Here is a 16,558-nt window from a genome sequence, read left to right on the forward strand (position 1 = left end):
GGCTGTTAGAGAAGAAATAAGGCTTGCGCCTTAAAGGGTTGTTTCAGTCCACCTTGAATACCTATGACAGTACTGAACACTGACTGAAAATCTTATGAGGGTCCCAAACACTGATCCTCAGCCTGCTAAAACCTGCCAGAATTTGGGAGTCTTGTGCCTGGCTCAAGCTGGAGTCTGACCAGGCAGTTGGCAAGAGCCCCGACACCGCAGGCAATGGGGTGGTCCTGCTGCACAGAGAACCAACTCCAAAGGCACATGTGAAGTCCATCAAAATATCTCTAACAAAACCTTTTCCTGAATCAAATTACAATTTTTCCCCCTGTTTTAAAAGAACAGATAGTTTTATGGGAAATATTGTTTTCAGGGAGTCACACAAATGTATCCTGTGCAGACTGAGATTTCCAGAGAAATGTTGGTGGCTCTTGCCAAAACTATGAACTGAAGCTATCAGATTGCCTTTAAAAAAATTGAAGAAAAGTGAAAACCCTCCCAAATTTAAAATGAGTATTTAAATGAGTATTTTTGATACTGTAAAATATTTTCATGGAAACACGAGCAAGAGGGAAGGGCTTCTGACTAACCAGCAGAAAGAACCTTTGGGTGTGTGTACTGGGCATTCATGCCACAAATACTTCTGGCAGAGCCAAGCAAGCTATTCTTTCAGCAGCAGGAGCTGGAGGAAGCCTGTTGATGACAAAGGATCCATGTACAATACAGTGATGCAACTGTGCTGGCAGTCCATGAAAGGGATGCTCCAATTAGAGTGATGAACATGCAAAGCCATGGAATTTAGGCTGTGCATTCCTAGAGTAGAGACAACTGTGTGTGGCACTTTGCATGGTGCTCCCAGTTCAAGTTTAGAGACTGTACAGCAGGGCTATATGGCAGTAATGATTAATGATGATAGTAACAATACTAATGAGCAAAAAGATCCTGTTTATCCTTCTGTATGTTCCCTGACAGCAAAATTCTTCGCTTAAGTTTCATTTCCTTAATACAGAGTAATTCATACACCAAGAGCTGACTTAATAGTGTACCTATTACTGTACTATATATCTAATGATAATAGACCCAAGTTAAAGCTTGCTAAGTTCAGTTTACCAACCCTTCACTCTCATGGCACATTTGCTACAGCATCCTGAAGAGTTCAGATCCATTTTATTTCTGCCTGCTCTCAAGGTTTACAAACACAATTAATTTCCACAGCCCAAACATGAAAGAACTCTGCAAATAGCTGAACGAAATGATAAGGACCCAAGGAGCCACAGATCACACACTGTCCACAGAATGACTTCCCCAGAGAAGGCCCACATAGCAGTGCTTTGCTGCATCCATCATTACAGCTGAGTCCTCAGAGCGCTGCCTTTGTGGCTCTCCACTCACAGAGCAGTGCTTCTAACCAAAGGCCATCATCCCTCCCAAGGGGAACATAGCAGTGATTTGAATATCAGGTCTCAGGAAAGGTGGTTTTGTTTCAAACACTTTACAAAGGGCTGCTATTTGGCCAATCAGTTTAAGCATGTGATGGTTTGTAGCAACAGAACTGTGAAGTCTCCAGAAATTAGAAACTGGTAAAATGTGGGGGGGAAAAAAGATGCCTTCTTGCCAAAACAAAATTCCTGGTGATATAGAGTATCGGATCAAAGACAAAGTATTTTGCAGAAACGTGGAACTTGCAGACACCTCATCACGGAGGCTTTGGGGATGCTGGGTGGCAGCATCTCTGGTGTCCTTGGCCACCCTGGATGAGCAGAGCCAAGGCTGGATCAGCTGCCTGCCCCTTCCTCCAGTTTCCTTATGGACATATCATCCAAATTCTGATTTTTTTCCCCATGTGGGGACACAAATCACCAGCAGCAGGGCTGTTCAGTGAGAAACTGGAGAGCCTCTGCTGCTCCTGGCAATGCCTCTTTGGCAACTCCCAGAAGTGAGAGGACAAGTGACATAGCAATTCCAAAGGGTGCCTGTCAATTTGTACCTGCTGTAGCTGCTCTCAGGGGATTGGAGCTCACTCCTTCATTCCCAAAGCCTGCAGCAGGCCTGACTATTTCACAGGGATACAGCAAAGCATGGAGCAGCTTCAAGCTTTCTGCATATGTGTCCCTTGGGTCCTGGGGTCACAGAATAGCTTGGGTCAGAAGGGACCTTAAAGATCATTTAGTTCCAACTCCCCTGCCATGGGGCTTTGCCCAAAGATTCTTCCACTTCCCAATCAATTAAAAGAGATTGCAAAAACCCAGAGAAATGGCATTTCCTAGCGATTCTGATAAACAAAGTATATAACCAGCTACTTTAAAAGCAGGCTTTGAAATGCCACTGGCTTGCTTTGTTCTGAGCACATTCCCAGGGAGAATGTCAGGTCGCATAACTCATTTGTTATCTTTACACAGAGGAGCTCCGCTAAGCGCCAGCCATCATAAAAATACTAACATTCCTTTTTGTGGAAAACAAATAGAAAAGAAAAACGCAGCATCTCTCTTAAAAAAAAAAAAAAGAAGAAAAAAAAAAGCCAGTTAGCACTTCAAAGATTGCCACACGGTGTGTAAATAGCGATGTCAATACACGGGGGAGCAGCGCTCCTCTTCAACGACAGCCTGAGTTACTCAAACGGAGGGAGCATCCTTACAGGGATAACACTTCCCAGCGACACAAAACTACATCGTGCATTCATTTAGACACACTCTTTGCATTTTATTTCCCTCGATGGCTTAAAAAAAATACCAAGAATCAGAATAGCATAGGAATAGCATTGCAATGTAGCCTTGCATGAAGCACTGCTCTCCTCTGGGCAGCGAGCACCCAGTAACAACAACTTCATGTATGCCACTAAGGGGAGTGTCAGGGAGAAAACTGCACTAATTGAGGTCACAGTGTCTGTGTTTGCAAAGAAAACCCCTCCCTCCCACGTTTTTCCCCATCATCCAAGGACATTTCCATGTATTTACAGCTAGCCATTTTAATGACATCTAAATATTAATCTCCCAAGTGGCTAAATTAGTAGGCATTTAATTCTAGTGATGTAAACACCTGATGGCAGGGTGATCTCATTTGCCTCTAAACACACAACATCAACCACTCAGTTCAATTATGTGGCAAACGTCCACAGGTACCTATGAGGTATCGGAAATCCCAGACAAAATCTGCGCTTCACGTGCTTAAGCATATCATGCTTTATAGGGAGGGAGGGAAGAAGGGAAAGAGCTGTGTGTTGGGTCTTTTTTTATCTCATTTGCAGTTGTATAGCTAAAGCTTGGAGATTAATAATAAAAGTGGCTATGTGACAATGCGGAAACAAATGCTGTTCAATGTCAAACACAAAGCAAGATGCAAATTTGTTTTTCTGTTAATTAACCAGGCTTTCATCTCAACTGCTCTGATCTTGTAAATAAAGCTCACAAGCTAGTTTCAAGCAAGTGTGGGAATTAAGCAAACAAAAAACACCCTCAAACCCTCAACCAAAACACCCCGACTCAACCGCCTCCTAGCACTGGTTGGCTAATTATGTTTGCCATTTTTCATTCAGGGAGATATAAACAGATTAAAACAGGTTAAAAGCAACAGTACTCAGGCACTGGCCCAAGCGTGACAGCCCTCTGAATACCACCAGCCAGTTGCTGTCAACCACTGCCAAGAACCAAGGGGCATCCCTGAATGTTCTGAGAGGTAAGAATGGGAAATACAGACAGAAGGATGGATGGATAAGAGGATAGACAGAAGGAAGGGAGAGAAGAAAGAACAAACAACTTGTCCCCAACACTAAGTAACATGGCATTCTCCTGCCTAACCTCTAAGGATTTGCTTTCCAAGCTGTTTATTGAAATTGTTCAGGTCCTTAACTGATCTCCTAGGGGGCAAATCAGGGGGGCTGAAAAGCCCTGAGCTAATTAAGCATGGCTGAGACATGCTTGATGAGATGGGAAAAATACAAAGCTTTTGAAAGGGTGAAAAATCTCCGACCATCTGGTAGTGGCATTGAGGAGAGAAGAAAGCAGAAGGACAAAGGGGCAGCTCTCTGCAGCAAGGAGGTACAGGACTCCTTAATTACTGGGTCACCGAGACCATTACTGCTCCAAATGCCTGTGAAAGCCCACAAAACAAGCTTAGGAGGCTCAGCAAAAACAACAGCTCTTAGCAAGAATAGCATCTTCAGGAAAGCAAATGGGAGCAGCTTTCCCCAAGATACATCTGCTAATTAGAAATGATGGGTAATGGATGGGGGTGGCAAGGCCTCCAGATCAGAACAAGAATTTTCCCAGCGACCTCTCTACCTGTCTCCTCTGACTGCTGCTCTCCAAGGTCCCAGAGATGGTGCTCTCTTTAAATTAATACCACCCCAACAGCCAGAAGGAAGCTTCTGCTGTACTTGGCAATACAGGTGAACAGCCTGCATTTAGGTTTCAAAGTGAATGCCCCAGGTGTTCCAGCAATATGGCAAGCAGCTGATGTGCTCCAGCCTCTTCAGGCCTGGATAAGGCTCAGCTGTGTTTTCCTGTCTCTAAGACCAGCTAGAGAAAAATCACAGCATTCAGGGGGCAAACTTCGCACACTGGAGCAAAATCTGAGCTATCTTTGCTCTAAGTGGCTTTGTCAGCCATGAGCTGCAAAAGTGCTGGTGCCATCCAAATGAAGAGCTCTGCCTTGCCTTCTCCTCTTGGGGGAGCTGGATATGGCTCTGGCTGATTACAGGTGCAGCCTTGCAAGGAGCAAGCTGGCTTTGACACCCAAAGCTGCAACCAAACCCTTGCCAAAACTCAGTGCTGTGCTCGCTCTCCCTTCGGGATGTGAATATGTGCAGCTGATTTCCTCCCCTCCCACACGCAGATCCTTCTCCAGTTATTTCAGCTGTGTGCTGTGATCCAGTCACAGTCACAAGATGGGCAAGAACAGGCTATATCTATCTCTGAATGGGAGACCTCATTAAGAGAAGGAAGTGGTTCTGGCAACCTAATGCCCTGCACAGCACTGCTGTTTCCCGCATCAGATATAAACCCCAGGTCTTGGCTACCTGTGATTGTTAAATATCCAATAGCCGTTGTGATAAGAACAAATGGCATGGACCATATTTTCTGGCCAAATCTTGACATGAATATATCTCCCCTAGGCTTCCCTTGAAGGTTCATTTGGAAAGATTTCCTGTGCCTTAAACTATCACACCTCTAATTCAGTACTGTAAAACATTGGCTGCGTTTAATGCCAGAGGGAACAGTTTCATGAGCAGATTCTGTGATCTCTGTATATATCAGTTTCTAAGATAACTTGGGTTCCTTTAGATAGGTACCAGATATATATGTATTTCTTATCATCTGCTTTTCATGCTCACACACTTCAAGAGCCAGCTGGATCTGCAAGCAGAACTGTATCCAGGAAATCTATTCCCTTTCTTGTCCTACGTCATGCTGGAAGGAGGCAATATTAGAAATATTGTCTGAAGACTTTTACTTTCTTTTCTTTTCTAAGTAAACTTGTCCATGTTGCAGGGCCAGAAGGTTCACAAGCATCCAAACTTTTGGACACTTCCCTGAAAAGCAGCTGTGTTTCAGCTGCAGGGGCCTGCAGTACCACTGTGTGGTTGCTGAGACATCTCAGTAACCTCCCAGTAACCTCAGCCATCTGCAATTCAAGACTCAGGTTTCTATGTGCAAGCAGATTTATGATGAGACAGGCATTAAAACACTGACAATGGTTTAAAGGGACCACAATAGCTGTACCTACCACACACTGCTTTGGAAGACACAGAGATAAACCAAATCCACAGAGGATGCCAGTTTTGCCAGTCCGATACCAGTTAGCAACACTCACGAGAGCGGAATTGTAAAATATCTGCTGTCCCAAGGAGGAAGTCCCAGAAAATGAGAGCACAACTCTGGTTCTCTTTTGGAGATCCACCTTTGAAGACTAACATGACCACCAGAGATAAGCTGCTGATATCAAAGGAAGAACTGGGTGTGCTGGTAAGGATCACACCGAAACACCATGAATGTGTGAGGTGAGATGACAAGAGGCAGGGCCAGGGCTGAACAGAAATGTGATAGCAACACCAGCTTGGAGCCACAGGGTGTCAAAGCATCCAAACCCATGTGAGGGAGTGGGACCATGTGCTTACTATGGGCCTCATACTCTGTTGATCAGAGCATGCTGGAAACAAACCTGAATTAATGCTGGAAGGGCTCAAGCCCTAATCTTCATGTCCTAGAGATCCATGGAAGGCAGACATGAGGGAAACTCCTTCCATCCTTTCCATGCGTGCTGGGACAGCATTGACGAGAATACGTGACGTGCAGAGACCTTTCAATGCTCAGAAAAGAGCAAAATATAAAGCAGTGAAGCTGTTGTACACTCAAACCAGAAAATCCTGCTCAATTTTCTGACCTCTCCAGACCAGCTGGGCTGATGGAGGCACCACCCAGAGTGAGGGTGATACTCAGACCCAGCCCTTCTGACTACCTCCCTGTGAACTTCCTGCTAATCTTCTCTCTAAGCTTGGACTGCTGGAAGAAGCAGCCAATTTAATTTCCTTGACTCGAGCTGCTGGAGTTAGGTAGTGATTTTTCAGCACATTGACATCTTATTTTGAAGCACCTGAGGTATCTCCATTTGTGCTCATTTGACGCCTTTGTGCTACATTTCAGGCTGACAGACCACACAAACACATCCAGCGGATGTGCTCCAACTGATGAAACACCCTGTAGCCGTGATAGCATATTGGCCACAAATTGGGAATCTCAATGTTTTCCAGGCCCTGAGACAGTGATTTTGCCATCCTGACCTCCTGACTATATACCATTGTTAGCTGTAACCAGGGGGCAATGGAGAAAAGATTATTGACTTTTTCTGCTCAGAATCCACAACACAGTTTAACTGATTCTCTATCCAGGTAAGAATGGTACAGCCTGTAAGTGACTGCTTATTTCCTCCGCAGAGAAAATGCTGAACGTGTAAACACGCTGCCTTTCAAGGGCTGTCAAGTAATGTAGGTATTGAGTGGTTTTTGACAGGATGCTGTAAATGGAATAAAGACAGTTTTGGCCTCTGTGGTAGCTATGATTACTGGCACAGCTATGCCCTTCACACTAGTGACTGGAGCACAAACAAACAAACAATAAAGGCTGTAAATCCACAAAGCAGAATAATGAGACAAATGGCTCACGTGTCTCAAAATTTCAGGGTAAAGGCTCTGCACCAGTGAAACAATAACAAAGGGCATCTTGTGGTTGAAGTTTGCTGGCTACAGAAAGCAATGGATTTTAGAAGTCACAAGGAAAGGCTGAACCCGGGAGGAAAAATCCTTAATAACTGTTTGAGCAAAGCACAGTGCTACTCACGTATGGAACAATTACATTATGAGTATCCAAGCATGTGTGCGGGTAAGTAAAAAATACCATTCCATATTCTTCATATTTCTCTTGCATCTCTAAAATAAAACCAAGTGCTTTTACAGTTGCCTGTAGACTGTCTGCAGCTGCAACTCAAAGTGCATCATTCAGAGCACAGCTGCAAACACATGCACAGCACACAGGAGTGCCCTGGGAAAGGACCTTCAGATTGCATGAAAGACCCCAAAAAGGAGATGCTGAGCTTTGTGTGAAATACCAGAAAGTCCCAACTAGCTGCACTTCTGCACCAACACGTTGAGATGACACTCCTGTACGATTTAAGGTGCAGGTGCAGTCACAGAGATGCAGGAGGCGACAGCTTTCTCCCTGGCAGGTCCCTCACAGTGACTAGAGACAGGGTCAGCGTGGGCTGTTGGGCTACCACTGTGGGCCAGGAATGCTGGTGGTGACCTTGCACGCTCATCTGGAGGCAAAATGTGATGAAAGCCAACCAAGCGGAGGAAAACCGTTCCAGACGGCAAGATCTGCTCGAGAGAACACTCACCTGTCAACCACATTAGGGAAAGGTGAGGGGACAGAAAACCTGCTGCCAAAACATTGTGGGTAATGGGCAGAAGAAAAGAAAGAGAAAATACAGTGGTATGAGAGAAGCATTATGCTTCAAAGATCTGAATGAGATTGGGTGAGATTTTTCCTGCTCTGGGTCTGCAGCAGTGAGAAGTAGATTTAATCTCAGTTGGGGTCATGCCCTATCAAGGCAACTTCCATTTTACAAGTTGTACACACATTTCCCTTCATGATGTAGCAGTCCCTCCTTGTACAGCTCTGGCTTCCCTGACCAAATGCCAGAAGCAAGGGCACATATTAAGGCCTGATATGCCTCCCTGGCAGAGCCAAGAGTGGCAATGCACAGAAGAGAAAAAGAACAGAACTGAATAAAAAAATGTGCCTCTTGACCCACCTGACAGCACACAGAGTGAATAAATGCCACCCTTCTCATGTGAGAACAAGGTTCACTCCTCACCACACCACTGGGCAAAACTACAGAAATAAACCTACTGACAGCAAAGTGACAATCTTTTCCCCCTGCTTCCCCAAACAACAAGCAAGTGAATCTTTTAACTGTAAGACAAATGATGTTTTCTTTGAATTTGTTCCTGTTCTGTACTTGAAGCAAAAGACAGTTGTCCCAAACCATCCCTTCTCCACTCTCACTGCTTGTGGTTTCCCCACACCTAGTTATGACTGGATTCCACTCTATCTTATGAAAATCCCTGGCTAAGAGCAGTTTGTCTCTCTGCTGCTCTAAGTGTGTGGCCATTTGAGTTTCTGAAACAGCTGTAAAATAGTGCTACAACCTGTGCATTGTGATACATCCATCCATAACCTAAGCAAGTGGGAGCACAGAATTTCCAGTTCCAGAGCTGGCTCAGTTGGATCTGTGCACATTCCATCATATTCAGACTTTATTGAAAGAGGTAAGATTCCAAAATCAATCAGTGCTTAACAAAATCAACCCTCCTGTTTCAGCAGACAGGGCACAAGAACATAACATCTGTCCATGAGGGATTAAATTCCTTCCTGGTGAAACTGCTTGCTCTCCTTTGCTCTGCTGGACCTGTTCTAATTTAAGACCAAAGTTCTTACTGTGGCAAACAGGAGCTAAACTCACTGATCAAACAGATGCCTCTGTAGCTGTACAGTATATTTAAAAATGGTGCCATATCTCTGGAAGTGCTAAAGCTAATTTCCAGATATACTGTTGACTATGATGCCATCTGTAACAGTGCAGTCCTTGGCCAGTGAGCCCTATTTTTTCAAGATGTTACAGGAAAAATTTCTAACAAGTCAGCCTCTCTCCCATAGTCCTTTAATTCATTCCTTGAGTGCTATTTGAGATGCAGAAGGCACTGTTGCCTCTCTGGAGAGGTGAGCTAAAGCTTGGTAGATTTGGACCCCACCACATGGAATATGGATTCCATTATTTTCCCAGTGATGTTTATATGTGAAAAGGGTGTTATCAGTATCTTAAAGCTCCTCAACCCTTGTAGCTCGCAAGTAAAAAATATGTAACATCATGTCATACTATTATAAACATGTGAGGGCTTAGAATGACTTCAGAGCATCTGATTTTCAGTGGGATTTCCTGACTCTATATTTTTTGGCATTCTCACCATGGAAAATCAAAATTAAAAAGGCACTTCAAAATATTCCATTAAAAATATCCAGTTTCTCCTCCAGCTGCTCAGAAGATTTAATTTCTTTTCTTTTTTTTTTATTTTCTGGATATGGAAAAGAGTTCTAAAACTTCTTTTACTTGATTTAATGCTGAGTGTGTTTCAATTCAGTGCTGTAACATGAGTTAATTAAACTAAACAAAGGCCACATTGTCAACACTTTCAGCAGGAACAAAGAGATGATATTTTTTAAATGAAATAAAAATCGCCAATTCATAATTTCTATTGTGCTTACTGAAAATGAAATGAAGAAAGCAATCAAATACAGACAATAATCCTTAAACACTATCATTGCTGCAGTGTTCCCTTTTGTTTTTTCTTGTTTTCTTTCCTTTTGGTTTTCTGTCTTGTACCCTTACCATCAAGTCTGATAACACAAAGTGACCGTGACAGCAAGCAAAACATTTAAGCTGAAGAATTCCTTACATTTTCTACCTTTTTTATTAGAAAAGCACATAGGAAAAAAAAATAAATCGTTTGTCCTTGCAAGAGATGAAAAATAATTAAAACTTAAAATTGATCTTGCGCCACCTATTCTTTACATACGTTCAGGCTGGACTCTGATATATGGAGAGTAATGAAAAGAAACAGATTCCTTCTGTGGCAGGAAAAAAATATGACTTTTTCCCCCTCAGGAGACTGAAATCAATATCTAGAGCAGAGTACTGACAGTGTAATAACCACCCTGACTGCCAATGCACAGGGCTGGGCAGCATCCTTAGGGAAGCACCCTCAGGAAAGCCCTGCAGGGGGTCTGCATTCCATTTGCTGCCCCATCTTGCTGAGACTGCACCATCAGTGAAGCCCCCTTGCTGATGGAAGAGTCTGGAGACCTCCCAGTTTTGAGATGACAAAGCCAACACACCACAAACATAAACCCACAGACAGTGGGACCAAAAACCCCACTCCTCTTCTGCAGGCTGCAACATGCAAGTGGAGCAGAGAAGATGCTCACACAGTCACTCACAGGCAGCTCAGCCTCACTCGGCTACTTCCACAAGGCACAGGAATTACCTGGATATCATTTACTGCCACAGCTATGATGCCTTCAGAAGGGAATGTGGTTTGCACTGGCATTTATAGACCAAACAGCCCTTGGACCACCACAAAGTGACCACAAGCAGAATCTGCTCACAAAACCTCTTCATCCAACTGATACTGCAACTGCAAAGTTCACTGGAGTTTCCTGCAGATCTCCAGAAAATAAAGGCATGGAAAGCAAGGCTTCTTCAATCTGAAAGGTATTCCCTGGATAAAGGCATTTCTTTGGCTTCTCAGTTTCAGTCTTTCTCCACATCTCCAGCTACTCCCACCTACTTGCTTCCCAACAGTCCACCTCTCTGTGTAGCAAATCTTTCTTTGACAAAAACCAATATCTGTCAGAAGCAGATTTTAAAGCTCCACTTCATTTTTAGCATCAGAATGTGCTGTAACAACCCCCCAAAATGGCATCTGATCTGTTCAGTATGGGCTGCTATCAAAAACCAAACACACTGCACCTGGTTCAGGGTACTTAGTCCTCTCTTCGTTGGGTGACTGAATAAAAGAAGTTGGAGGTTTACAGCAATTCTTCAGAAGCCACAACACTCCAAAACACTTTTGTATTCTTTTCTTTCCAAACACAAAGAAATTATCTTTTTAGAGATACATAAGGAAGATTTTTTAAACCTCTTTTTTTTTCTTTCTTTCTCTCATCTCTCTTCACTTGAAGCCAAAAAGAAGTTTGGTTGAGCAATAAAAGGTAGCTACAATTGCCATGAGTCAAGAACAAAAATGTCACATTTGTCCAAAAAGATCTTTCTCAAGAACTGTTTCATTTCTTTGTAGCCACAATGTCATATCAAACAAAGTCATTATTTTGACATTATTTATGACTGTACCAATGCATAAAAAAATCCAATAAATGCCTGAGACTGAAACGATAAAAATTAGAGCTCTTTTCCTCAGGTTTTATAATATTTAATTCTCTCCAAGATTATGCCTTAAAATTTTCACTCTTGCTAAAGTACAATGGGCACATGAAAGATGGACAAAATTATGACCACAGAGTTATTCATGTAACAAAGACTGTTGACCAAAACTTGAGCTCAGCTAAAACAGAAATTAAGCAAAATTCAAATTTACAGTAAACAAACACTGATCAGAAGATTGACAAAGGAAATCACATGTACTTCAAATGGTTTAAATTGTGAAACTCCAGCCTGCTCCCAAGGCAGCCTTAACACTGCATGGTTAAGGTGAGGGCCCTCCCCAACCACTCTAATTTGTTTCTTGGGTGGAGAAACATCCCAGGTCAAGCTCAAACCATGTTCCAAACAGCACAGCAAGATAAAATAATTTAGCCTAAATTCAGAAGACAGAAAACAGAGAAATAACAGAAATAACTTAATTTTCTAGGGCTCTGACAGAAATCTATCCCTCCAAAGAGTGAAGCAACTTCTAAGGATGATCAGTGAGGGAAATTATCATATTTTGATGTCTTGATGAGGAGAGATAGAAAGAGATGGGAAATAAGATGACAGAGGGAAGAGCGGGCTTGGAGGAGGAATTGGCTGCTTATTCACACAAATAAACATGGAGTTTATTTCCATGTGCTGCAAATTGTGTTGTGGAATAGGAGTGCTGATTAAAACTATGGCTAAATGCTGAATGCATGGTCATTACAACACACCAGGACTATTTCCAAGTGTACATGTAAAGGGACTGCCAAATGGTCTATTAAAAGCATGTACACTTACCTAGTCAGCAAATAGGTCAGTGATCACCACTTACTCTGCTTTTTAATAAAGGGATTTGACAATATTCCCTAATCTTATAAGGAACACAGATTTTCATTATTCTTTTGTGAACCAGAATGAGTGCATTATAGTAGCTGGGAAAAAAAAATTAAAAAGGCATCTTAGTTTGCCTTTCTTCTTCAGCTGCTCCCTAGTAATATATAACTTTAAGTTACAGTAGGGGAAAAAAGGGAATAAATTGGCACATGTGATATTTTATTACTGATTTTGGAAAAAAGCAACAGCAGGCTTTTTATGAAACACACACAGTGCCTTACATTGTTATATTCTTCAGGGTAATCTGGCTTGGTTCTTACTGCTGGCAGTGGGAAACAGTGGTGAGACTGCCAAGACTTTGATTCTTCATCCCTCTGGGCTCCTGGTGCCCCAGAACCTTGAGAGCTCCAGGATCTGGGATTCCGTGGAAACACACACTACTGCATGACCCTGGAGTTGTGAAGCCAAATGAGCTACATAGAAAGGACCCTGAAAACCCTAAAATCCCCCAAACCACAGAGATAAGCTGGTAGTAGAACTTGCACAATTCAATCAGGAGCCAACCTATGGTTTGTCAGGAGTTTGCAAAAATTGAGACACATCTCAAATGCAAGAAACAATCATTTTTTCCACAGAAAACCATGTCACTGAAAAGATTCCTAGCACACTTCAAAGCCACAGTCAGCAGCTGAGCAGAAATCCAACTTTAGGTTGACCTTTGCTGGTCATTTAGTGGCTTACATAGCTCCAGTGTTGACCACATGGTTCAGTTGATTCCCATGAATCTACTGGTTCCCAGTGAGAAAAAGAGGGGAAAGAGGCAGTTGTGCTACCCTCTGCTCCAAGATGAGCTTGATACAAAAAAAAAAAAGTCAGATGTAGAAAAGAAAGATCAGGTAGTTTGCAGTTTAGTAGTCACTACATTTCCCTATGCATAGAGATCCAGAAACAACTCAAAACAATTCAAAACAACTTAAAATTTGTGTACTTCTATTTAACAGGACTAGCAGTCCTGTTAGCTTTCCCCCCACATGTTCCTAGACAAAAATATGCCATTTGTGTCTGCTGCTGAGAAACTATTCAACAGAATTAGTTTATGAGGTAGCACTTGGATTACATAAAATAATATTACTTATTAAATCTCTTTCATGCTAGGTAATCTCTTTCCATTAAGAGAAGTCTCTCATTGGGGAATATCTTATTTTATCAGGCCGAACTTCAGCTGATGTTATTTTTTTGCCTCTTTTTGTCCAGACCCACCTCACTTTTCAAAACTTATGTGGCAGAGTATGTGCCCACCAGAACAGGAAGCATCTAGTGAGATGCTTACACCCATAACAATGAAACAAAGCAAGGGAAAGCCTTAATTTCCCTCTCAAAACCCTGAAAAAACATCCATTTATTCTTCCTGATTAAAACACAATGTGTTTGGAAGAAGCTGAAAAGAATATCTATGCTGTTATCCCATACTTAAACTCAACACATCATCTCCTCTCACCATGGAACTTACCAAAAGCTCACTTTAATTGATGAGAGTCCTTCTGCGTGAGGAATCCTGCACAGGAGCAAAGCCTGAGCCCCCAGGTAGGAACATGTTCCAAAATATTTAGAAAGAACTTTTTACTTACTTAAGTATTTGAACCTTTTAAATCAGGGGCAGGAAAAGGAAAAGTGCCAAGAACAACTGTATTCTGACATTACCTTCTTTCTCTTAATGTTATGTATTTTAATAGTAGGTAGAACAGATGGTGAAATATAATCTCTCTGCTGAGATCTAAATGACAGTCACTAGCTGCTGGAGGGGACACAAAAGTGGTAAAGAGGAGAAAATGTACAAATAATGAAAGTACATTTTGTCCAACTTGCTTATGATGAGGCATAAAATGAAATGTAAATAATTCCTATTCAGAGGAAATTAGCATAAAGACATTGGTATTTGCAATCAGAGTGAGCCTGTATTGTATAACCTGGATTTGCAACTGAGGTAGTGAGGTACCATTTACCTGGACTTGAAAGGAAGGATTATATCAATTCTACCTTTATCATCATTAATACAGCACAAACCCCATACCATTAACATGAACAATAATAAGGAGATGTGATTAGTCTCAACTTGGATAGGCAATTAAAATTAAAAAAAAAAAAAAGGGAGGGGAAATGTTGCTTAGCAGTATATGAACAAAGAGGTTCTATTAACCTGGCTTTGCAGTGAAGAAAAATGTCAATATTGCTAACACAGGTTTGCAATTAAGCTGGTGTCAATGTGGCTGGGAAAAGGAGTTCATAATTAGGACAACACAGTTAGTATTGACCTGAATTTTCAATAAAAATCATGTCTGCGTTTTAATTTGGAACCGTAAAATTCATCCCCACGCTCTACAAATGACCATATAATTATTAACTTGCAGTTACTTCAAAATTAGAGAATTATTTACATAATACATGATTTTTTTATATAACCATGTGCCTGTTGCAAGTGGGGAGCTGAATGCAGGCTTCCCAAAAGCATCCAACACTTAGGATTAAACTTTTACATTCCCTTGCGAAAGCATTCCTAAGGATTTAAAGACTTTACTCCCAGAAAAAATTACTGCTTTAGCAAGACTGCATTCCCACTCCAAATATTGGTTTCTTCATTAGAATTACTGGTTTTAGTTAATTGCTAGTTGAATCTCTATTAATGACCTCACAAATAATCACCATACCCATTTATTTTAAATACTCTCGATGCTTCGAGCAAATGTGATCAAGAGTGTACCTAAATGGACATAAATTGGGTGTTTAATCAGCCTTATGCACTTAAAAGCAGAAAACCAACAGTAAGAAGAGTATTTATTTTAAAGTCATTTTTGAACCCGAGTGTGCACTTTTTTGCACTTATTTTCATATGCAAATTCAAGTCCAGTATATCAAAACAACACTCAAAGATAAGACAAAAAAAGAGTTTTTCTTAGAAGAAAAAAGCTTTTATGTCCTCTTTTCATGTTTTCTCACAATAGAAAACATGAGTCCAGCAGCATTCTCTGTCTCAATCTGTTTTGTAAGTAGACTCACCTTCTTCTTTTCCTTCTTCCTTTTCCTCTGCACCAGGAATCAAAGGTGTCTCAACTTCTGTTGTGTCTTCTTGGTTCAACAGTGTCTCTGAATAAATTGGATAAAAAGAAGACGAACAGTGAGGCTTTTCAGAACAGACATAAAAGGATTAACATCCACCAGAGACCTTGCCATTAAAAACTCTGGCAGAGGAAAAGGATCCTTTTCCCCAAGGGTACAAAGACAAAAGCTGTCCAAGGAAATCCAAGGGGCTGCAGTTGACAGCAAAGCCTCGACCCTTCAAGATGCTCAACTTTCTGGGGTTTAGCACAAAACCACCATGTGCCTAGGGCCAAGCATGGCTCGTCACTGGGACTCATAGCAAGCCCAGAGACACACATACTCCACGCTCCATCGCTGGAAGTATTGACAGCCAGGTTGGATGGGGTTTGGAGCAACCTGGTCTAGTGAAAAGTGTCCCTGCCCATGGCAGAGGGGTTGGAACTTCCAACCCAAGACATTCTATGATTCTGTGATTCCATAACAGTGTTTTTGTCTGTGAATCTTGCTCTTTGCTTTCAAGACACATGCAGTACCTTCTATTTCCATGCAGGAGCTTTGGGAATCTGCCCCAGTTTTCATCTCCTCTTTTGCAGAAACCTCCTGTTGTCCTGTTAACACAACAAACAAGAAATGGCATTAGGATGATGCTCTGTGCAGGCAATGCTAAGTTCATCAAAACAGGACATAAGCCTAACACACATCATGGTACTTCTCAACCAAACACTGCTGGTTTTCTATTAGGTGAAATGTTGGACTTATTTTATATATGAAAAATATCACTTGGCAAACTCTAAGCATTAAGTTTGTTAAGTGGCTGATCAAAACTGACCCTGCATCACTTAGATTTTTCCTTCTTTTGTAGCTCAGCCTTGACACCGTTTCTCATAGGAGCTGTTGTAAAGCGCTTGCTACTTGACAGCAAAAGGAACAGAAACAGCCCACAGGCTTTTAGAACAACAACAACAACACAGAAGGACAATAATAACAATGCTATGCACCCAGGATCAATATGGCTAAACCCACACATTTGGAGACTTGTCTTTTCCAGTAACACCAGGGATTTCCACCCCACAACCGGCTGACACACAACCTCTACCAGCCAACAGCATTTCCTTCA

The 16,558-nt window shown here is 41.9% G+C and overlaps 1 protein-coding gene across 2 annotated transcripts in view; it reads right to left on the reverse strand.

The window, feature by feature from the left end:
- Window positions 1–16,558, reverse strand: part of MACROD2 (mono-ADP ribosylhydrolase 2) — an 842,575-nt gene that overhangs the window by 24,669 nt on the left and 801,348 nt on the right. For both annotated transcript variants that reach the window (XM_071582106.1, XM_071582105.1), the window contains exons 15-16: window positions 15,975–16,049; window positions 15,400–15,486 (exon numbers count right to left, since the gene is read on the reverse strand). In XM_071582106.1, the coding sequence (XP_071438207.1) occupies window positions 15,400–15,486; window positions 15,975–16,049 (162 nt within the window). The remainder of the gene's footprint in view (window positions 1–15,399; window positions 15,487–15,974; window positions 16,050–16,558) is intronic.

The sequence above is a fragment of the Pithys albifrons genome, chromosome 2 (assembly GCF_047495875.1).
Source record: "Pithys albifrons albifrons isolate INPA30051 chromosome 2, PitAlb_v1, whole genome shotgun sequence".
NCBI lineage: Eukaryota > Metazoa > Chordata > Aves > Passeriformes > Thamnophilidae > Pithys > Pithys albifrons.